The 9,070-nt window shown below is 49.1% G+C and overlaps 1 protein-coding gene across 1 annotated transcript in view; it reads right to left on the bottom strand.

The window, feature by feature from the left end:
• Window positions 1-7,703, bottom strand: part of lamc3 (laminin, gamma 3) — a 69,206-nt gene extending 61,503 nt beyond the window's left edge. The window contains exons 1-2 of the mRNA XM_062477894.1: window positions 7,019-7,703; window positions 1-30 (exon numbers count right to left, since the gene is read on the bottom strand). The exon at window positions 1-30 is cut by the window's left edge and continues 275 nt beyond it. Coding sequence (XP_062333878.1) covers window positions 1-30; window positions 7,019-7,409 — 421 coding nt within the window. The 5' untranslated portion in view covers window positions 7,410-7,703. The remainder of the gene's footprint in view (window positions 31-7,018) is intronic.
• Between the last annotated feature and the right edge of the window lie 1,367 nt (window positions 7,704-9,070).

Raw genomic sequence — 9,070 nt, 5'->3', positions numbered from 1 at the left:
GCCGGACGTAGCTGATCTCGAAGGACTTTCCTGGAGAGAGAAGGGTTGGGGGAGGGTGGGGGGGGGGGGGGAGAGATCTTAAAATGAATCGAGATGTATGCTATGATTGACCCATTTTTCCGGGGAAAGCTAAAACCACAGCATTGGTTTTGATCATAGGACTAGGATTGGAACTATTGTCTCTATGGGGCTTTGGAGGAAAAGGAAGAGCCGGGTGAAACAATGACAGATATTCTCGACAAATATTATGGTGGTTGGAAGCTCAACCAGACGAGAAAGAAGGGGGGGGGTTGTAATTTCATTAGAGAAAACAACAATGGAGGATCTAGTTAATTTCCCAGGATTCCACAGGGTAGCTGAATGTCATCGCGGCAGAAGAAGAACAACAAGGCGGGATTAGTCTCTCATTAGGCGGAGCACGGAGGGACCGGCGAGAAACCGGAGGTCAGGGTAACATAAACGTCTGTTTAGCGCCAAGCTAATGGTGTTTCCGAAGAAGCCGGCCTAAACTCAGAGAGGCTGGCATGCACTTTCTCCAGTGGGACCGACCCGACACAGTCTAGGATGACTATTCATTTTGAGACAGCCGGGAGGTGGGCGGCTTGCAATGGGTCCTGATTACTGAGTATGCCGAACACACCAACGGGGGCCCTCAGAGGTAAACAGAGTCCGCCAAGCAGCCGGTAAACAAACACACAGTTGAAGCTGTAGCTGGCTCAGCGAGCATGCAGGCGTGGTTCCGATTTTTAGCTATCATTGATCGGCTGATGTCTCTCTGGTGCCTTATTTACGAGGGAGAGAGGGGAAGGGGAAAGTGAGGGATGGAGGGAGAAACACGGAGGGAGAAGTGGATGAGAGACAGAGGGATAGAAGAGATTGAGGGGGTTTGAGATTGGAAGGGAGAGAACGAGAGAGGAAGAAAAGGAGTGAGAGAAAGAGGGACAGGGAAGGAGAGGTGGTGTGCTGTACACATCCGGGAGGGCAGCGCATCGTTGGGCCGCTGAGCCGTCCCAAAATCCATAAAGTTTTTACTGTGCCCGTCTGTCTCTTGCCCGGCTCTCAGTGTTCCTGTAATTCAGGGTGCCCATTAGAGCGTGCTGCGAGCATGTTCAGGGGCTGGACTCACTGGCCAATCACAAGCAACTGCTCTGTGCGTTAACATTCAAGACTGATACAAAAGTGAGCAGCAATGAGATGACAAATAAGATGACCAGTGAGAAAAAGGAAGCATGCCCAGGCATGTCACAGGCTTCCAAATGTGATAAAAAAAACACATAAAAAATCGACATACTGTTTGTGCATCAGCATCTTCAAGATGCCAGCAGTGCTATTTTCGAGGAGCAGACTGAAGCTGGACATAAGATGGACGTTAAATTAGGTTAGGTTGCACGTTCAGTTAAAACTGCTGTAATTTGTGGTTACAAAATGACTCCACTTCTAACGGCTACTTGTTACTGTTCAAGCCAGTGATTTACAATATACAGTGTGTACAGTCTTACGTTCAGAATCACTACAAGTGTCATCAACCTTCAACACTCATCGCCCTAAGCCAACATAACCCCCCCACCCACACCCACCACCCCCGCGGGCAGTCCCCAGTCGCTAAGTCCAGCCCAGGAGTGAATTTCTATCCCAGTACACCCCTGGGATTGAAAGACAGAAAGAGAGGATGTGGAGAAGGAGAAGACAGAGAGGGTTAAAAGTGAGAGAAAGAGACAGAAAAGAGTAGGAAAGAGACGTAGAAAGAGAGAGAGAGAGAGCGATAGAGAGAGGTAGAGACATGAGACGCTTTTATCCCAGGGATTTAGTTTGATTTCTGACCAGTCAAATGATTGGATTGAAGCTCCCCTTAAATGAACGGGCCACTGCTGAGAGGAGATGCCACAAAGCTCGGACACGTCTGTCTGGCGGGTTCCTGGGCAGAGAGGATATATCCTGGCCCGCTCTTTCTGGGGGGCGGGGGGGGGAGTTGGGATTTGGACAGCTTTAGAAGACTCTGCTCTAATTGGTGAAGGAGCCTAATTACAGCATTGAGGCTGAACATGGAAGGGGGCTGGCTGGAGAGGAATAATAAGCAGACAGCCTCCCCTCCCACCACTTTCCAAACAGAAAACCTGCTTCAATTAGACTATGAGGGATAGGGCGAGCATTTCTGTATTTACAGTTTGGCATATATTTTGCTCGGCTGTGCTTGAAACTGCAAAAGGTCGCTTCGTGGAATGCCAAGCATGTGTGTGTGTCGGTGTACGTGTGTATTTGTGTGTGTGCGTCAGCGCATGTGTGTGTGAGGGCATGTGAGGGCACACCAGTGTTTGTGTGTGCATGGACGCGTTTGGGTGTGTGTGTTTGTGTATGTATGCCCCCTCCTCTCTCTTGTGTGGATGTTATTGATTGGAGACCCTGCAGTTACATGCTAACATGACCAGAGCTGACATCTTTAAATACAACATCCACCTGTCTCACTCCACTGGCAGACGAGACATACAAACCTGTTTCCTCTTGACTGCTCCATCATCCATCCATGGTTCACTTACTGGCAGGCAAGACACACACATACGCACATGAACACTCGCACGCACAAATACACACTGATAAAAACCACACATGCACACACAGACAGATGCAAGGGCCCACAGACACACACACACGCACACATTCACCAGACACCCTGCATGGGCCTGGAAAGACCTCAAACAGCGTTAACAGGTCATTAGCAGGCCTCACGAGGGCTACTCTTAGCTGGACCAGATGTAATGATTTCTCCCCTCCCCCACACACTTCTCTTTATCTCTCTCTTTCTCTTCCCTGCCTTCTCTCCAGCTCTCCCCTATCTCTCTCTCTCCGTCTCTCTCCCATCCCCTTCATCTCGGCCGCCGTTGGACCTGCTCCTCTCTGCGTCTCGCTAATGCCGTCTCTCACACACGCCGCCCGAAAATCCTTTCCATTCCATTTGCTCTCCGCATGTGGCGAATTTAGTCCCGCCGGCTCGGGGATGAAGGAGAAGGAGAGGACGAGGAGAAGGGACGGGAGGAGAATGAAACATCCGGAGAAGTGTGCGTATGTCGCCTGCGACGCTACGCGCTGTCTAATTACAAAGGACATTAGCGTATCTCTCTCTGGTTGTCTCTCTCCGTCGGATGGTTCACACTGGAATCACAGGCAATCTGCCACTCTCTGACTGAATCCTCCATGTGTCTCTCTCTTTTTCACGATTTTTCATTGCCCCCCTTCTCTCTTTAACTTCTCTCTTTTTCGCAATCCCTTTCTCATTCACTTGTACTTTTTCGTTCTTCTGTCTGTGTCTGTTGTCTGACTGTCTACATATCTGTCTCTTTCTCTCCCTCTCCCCTCTCTCTCTCTCTCTCTCTCTCTCTCTCTCTCTCTCTCTGACCCTGCTGGTCAACCATCTGGCTACAACACAGCTATGACCCCGCTGATCTCCGACCCCTGATCCCCTGGCTAGCAGAGCCTGCTGCGACCACACTCTGAGACTCTCTCTGCTCCATGCAGTCTTAGACTCAATATTTACAGTCCTCTTTTTTTTTTAGATGCATCCTAGCATCTGCCTCTTCAGACAGTTTAGAGAGGAGCGGTGCCAGTGTTTACACTGGCTTACATTACTTTACCAACAAACTGCCTGTGAGGGAAAAGGGAAGGCTCGGTGAAAAGTTACGTTCAAACTTTGCTCTGCTTCAAATTATCTGAAAGGTTAATTTAAAGGTAGTTTATCAGGTCAGGATTTTTGGAATATGATGAAGACATTCGTAACTGATGACGTTAACATAACTGAACTGTTGAACTTTTTGAATGAAATATATCCCCCAAATATTTAGTACTGCAGGTAGTTGTTCTTCAAAAGGATCACATTATGAGTAATGCAAGACGTTTATGAAATCGCTTTTCAAACAAGATCTCTTGCATCATGTTCAGTCAGGCAGACAAGTCCTCTCCCCCATCACCGTCACATGTTCATCACCTCTGCTTTATGTACAAAAGGACGTGTGTTGGTATAAAATGCAAAAGGTTGTTTTTGTTTAGTTATTCTTTATACTTTTTCTAAGAACAACACCACGTTGAGACTAGGCCTGTTTTTGTGGGAGAGTGTGTGCGTGCGTGTTGTTCTAAATGTGTGAGGCTTCTATCATCCTTTGAATCTGAGACAGGAAGCCTCTCTCCTTTAAAATCAGTGAATGAGAACCAGCTGCAGACACCACCGTGTGTGTGTGTGTTTGTGTGCGTAGACGCCCGTGTGTGTTTGTGACTTTGTAGGAAAAACCTGACCCCAATTCCATTCCACCAGACCGCCCGGTGCTCTTTTTATTTTTCTTCTTCCTCATCTTGTTTTGTTTACTCCCCTCCTCTCCTCTACCTCCGGCTCCCACCAACCACCCCCTCTCAGCTGTCCCTCTCTGCGCAGACAAGTTCTGATTTCTGGCCCGGCCATCGTGTGTACCTCCCCGCTCCCTCTCCATCAGGTGTCCCCCGCCCCGACGCCATCCGGCCCTCACCTTACCTTCCCCATCCCCCAACCCCCCTGCCCCTCCATCCCCACAGAGGCGGCTTACTTTGGGTTGGAGTGCGGAGAGAACCCCCCCCACCCCCCCACACGCACACAGCCCCCCCCCCCACCCCCAGCCCCCTCCCCAGTCAGAGGTGGCAGTTGAACAGAATAAAAAGGCTTTTTCTTGTTTTTGTCCCTGTTATAACACCAACATCCTGTCCCCAGCAGCTGAGGAGGTCCAGGAAGGGAGCGGGGGCAGTGGCAGCACTACAGACAACAGGCCAGAGGCTTGCTTAGTCTGAGGGAAGACCCCCAGTGGATGCTCTGTGGGAGGGAGAAGCAACAAAGCATCCAGACTGGCACAGACAGGCAGACAGACAGACAGACAGACAGACAGACAGACAGACAGGCAGACAGACAGGCAGGCAGGCAGGCAGGCAGGCAGACAGGCAGGCAGGGTTAGGGTCCGTCAGACAGACATTCCAACACCAGCAGCCCCCTTCGGGAGCCCCCTATCTCTCTCTTTTTCTCACCCTTCCTCTCCTCCGAGCAAAAAAAACAAAAATCAATATCCACTGACTGGCTTGTCTGCCTCCTGCCCCTCAGTCTGTGATTTAAACAGTTCCTCCCCAGCCCCAACGCTGACATTTTAAAGTCCTGTCATCATTTTCTCCTTTTCAAACTAAACTTCTTCTTTTTTTTTATGTCAACTTGATATTTTGTTTCACCTAGAGAGAGGGGGTGTATTTCCTGCGCTGTCAGTTAACTTCCCTGCCCTGAGCTCGGTCTGTCCTCGCTAACTGATGGCAACACACGCCCACACTCACACACACACACACACACTATGCACGCACACTACTCTCACACATATCTTGCACACACACGCACATACACACACATATCCAGAAAAAGCGTGAGTCTTAACAAAGACCACAGAAGTCTGGAGGGAGAGAAGGTTGGCACTGGATAATCTGTATCATTCACTGACACCGTATACACTCAACTGGCACGTAAATCAAGATTACTGCCAAAAAAACACAAAATGATTCTCTTATCCTACCATCACTTAGGCAATTTATGATCTAAGGTCCTTCAGCAGCACTGGACATACAGTAGCAGACCCCAGATGACACAGATGTCTCCTGTATCCTCCCCCAAGCCCCTACTCACCCCCCCCCCCCCCCCCCCACATACCCGCCCTCCCCCAGATCCTCTCATGAGTTATGCTATAAGCCCCTAAGATTCCATGTGTCGGTACTTTCTCATGCTAGATTCCCACACAGTGTCCCAAAGCTGTATGTTTGTAATTACACCAAATATGCAACTTTGAAGCTGGTCCTTCTGGCCTGGCCACAAAGTCTTTCTGTGGGGTTCAGGCTTGGAGTCATTCGAGATGAGATTCCAAAGTTTTGTTTTGTTGAATGCACATACTTTCTCCTGCTGTTTCTCTGGTCATGTTTCATGTACAAAACATTGTTGTTTAGTCTCACACGGAATTTACTCTTCCAGTGTCGGATTCTGTAATGATTCAGGAAGTTGGTGGATGTGAAGCCCAACTTATGTTTTGGCCATGTCTCGACATTCCACAGGTGTCTATATCTATGAAGAGTGAGGCACAGACCTTTGATATTTGAAGATTATTTCAAATGCTTTTGTTACATAGGAATAAATAATTGAAATGTGAACCTCAAAAATGTTTTTTTCTTTTTTCTTTTACATTTTAATTGGAGTGCACTCCAATTAAAGAGACAACACTAATCTTACTAATCAGCTTTCAACAATATCAACCATCTAAAACATAAGGTGTTGATGCTTGATAGTTTGATGCACAACTCAGTTTAACGCACCCCAGAGTAGAAACATCAAAACACAATCCATCCACATCGGAACAACACTGCCAAATGCTCTTATACTTGGCTTAGCAACACATGCTAAACGTCCTAGACACCCTCAAATGCAACAAATGAAAAAGGATGATGTCCGTTTAGACCGACCCAACAGAGAAAACTGGGACCGTAACCAAGTCACTGGAATTTGTAAACAACCGAGTGTACCAGTGAACTTATGGATAAACGTGAACCATGGGATGCAGAACCAAACCATCCCAGGAATGACATGACCTGGCTGGGCAAGGCCAGAGACAGAAGGGGGTGGGCAGTGGTAAGTGACTAACCAGGACCAGGCTATTGTCTGAGGGTAGGGGGTGGTCCTCGGCGTACAGGGGGGTTGAGGGGTAGTCCATCGCTGGATGAAGATAAGAGAGGAGAGGCTTTTACATTGAGTGGAGGAGGACAAGGAGGTGTCTTCATCCTGAGGCAAATGAATGAGGGCAGATGGATGGAGGGTAGAGAGGGTAGGAGGGCAATGGCTATAATAGATAAAGGCTCTGGTCAAAACGATGTCTTAACCTAGTGTAGGGTGAGGCCGATGGACGGATGGGAGGAGGGATAGAAGGAGGGAGGAACGGAGGAACGGAGGGATAGAAGGAGGGGTGAAAGGAGGGAGGGACGGCCTTACCCAGGTGCAACGTGAGGTTGACGGAGGAGGGATGCTGAATGCCGTAGAACATCGACTGGCTCTGCCACCAGGTGGGGTCTTCTACTGAGTGGAAGTCCGTCAGGAGGCTGGCGTTGTGGCTGCGCTCCGGCATGGACGCGTCACAGCTGTTGCAGAGCTGCTTGGAGCCCGACTGCATGCAGTAGTCCTCCGGTAGGTCGCCGCAGGTGTTGGAGGCAAAGACGGTACGGTTGAAAGCCACATTCTCAAAACGAGGCAGGCAGTGTTCAGGAGTGCCTTGGTCATCGTAACAAGCAGACATGGCCCCCTGGACCAGAACGAGGCTTTGTAGGAGGATGACGAGGGGTGCGAGGATCCGGAGTGGAAGGTGGGCCTCCATGACTACCGACATTTAACAGACGCGCACGCTTACACACACGGTCACACACACACACACACACGCGCGTGTGCGTAGAGACCCTCACGCCGGTAAGTCTGTCCACAAACGCTCCAGTTTAGTCCAAGGCCTGCGCTCTTCTCAGTCTTTGTCTCCCTCTCTACTTCTCTCTTTGCTGTCTTCCCGGTTCTCTGACATGTGTTAGCCGTCTGTGGAGTTCAGAGGAGTTATGTGGGGAAGCCCCCCACACTGGGGATGGGAGGAGAGAGACAGGGGAGGGACCTGGGGTTGGGGTGGGTGGGTGTGTGTGTGTGTGTGTGTGAAAGGGGGCACAAGGATAGAATAGATAGGGGTAGACAGGGGAAGGACAGAGGAGATGGGGACACGGGGGAGGAGAAAGGGAAGGAGTGGCACAGCGAGGTAGGCAGGGGAGGGAGAGAGGAGAAGGGATATCAAAGGGTGGGCAGCGAGAGACAGGGAGGAGAGAGACAGGGGTGAAGAGGGTCTGTGGGGTGAAACGGAGAACAGAAGAGGGGTGGAGCAGGATGGATAGGGGAGGAGTGGAAGAGAGGGAAGGGATCTGCAGAAGGGGGTAAAATACATTTGGAGAAAGGGTGGTACGGAGAGGACAGACGATTGGGGCATGGAAACTACACCACCTGCTGGTGAGAGCAGTAACTGCACCCAGACAGACACACACTAGAAGACAAAGAAACATAAATGCCACTGCATTATGTCACTGTGAAATACCCTTGTGAATAATGCACTCAGTTCAGTTGAGACCTGTCTGTGTTTATGTGCATGTCTGTGTGTACATGTGTATCTCTGTGTGTGTGTGTCCATGTGCCTGTATGTGTTTGTGCCTGTGAGTTTCTGAATGTGTGTGCCTCTGTGTGCATGTACTTGTGTATGCGTGTGTGTGCCTGCGTGTGTTTACTGGTGTGTGCTTCTGTGTGCATGTGCTTGTGTAAGCATATGTTTGCCTGTGTATGTCTGTATCTGTCTGTATATGTGTGCCTGTGTGTGTGTGTGTGTGTGTGTGTCTGTGTGTGTGGGTGTGCAACACCGCATCTGCCACTTATGAGAAAGTGCAGTTTCATTGTTATGGTGATGGATGTGTTGGTGGATTGGCACCCTGCTGGGAGATTCTGGTAAACGCTGACGGCAGAATGTCTGCCCCGGGGATTACCACAGGTACTGCTTGAATACAGAGGAGACACACACATGCACACGTACAAATATCCACACACATACACCATCTACACACTGATTTATTTGCACATGGGGTATTCAAGGAGAGGAACAGAGGCAGAGAGAACACTCATAGATTTTAGAGTCAAATGTACAAAATTAAAATGATGTATGCGTGCAGTTGACTAGTGCATCACATTTTAAACAAGTATAGATGAATTACACTTGAAGGGTGCAGAGGCCTATTCTACGAAGCAAGTTCAACATACCCAGCTTTTCATTATCTGTCTTCACTAGCCTAACAACCCCAATTACGCATAACGACAGTTAGTTATGAACTTAAATCAACCCAGCTTGGACAAGGACATGGACAACACTACCAGAAAAAATATGAATAATTAAACAATGAAATCCAAACTAAAAGCAACACAGTGTCTGCTGCCAAAGGCAGGAAAAAAAGCTGTCTGAAAAAATGCAGCCTGTGT

This window comes from Osmerus eperlanus, chromosome 14 (assembly GCF_963692335.1).
Source record: "Osmerus eperlanus chromosome 14, fOsmEpe2.1, whole genome shotgun sequence".
Classification (NCBI taxonomy): domain Eukaryota; kingdom Metazoa; phylum Chordata; class Actinopteri; order Osmeriformes; family Osmeridae; genus Osmerus; species Osmerus eperlanus.
The sequence above is the reverse complement of the archived record's forward strand: the minus strand, read 5'-3'. Positions and strand labels throughout refer to the sequence as shown.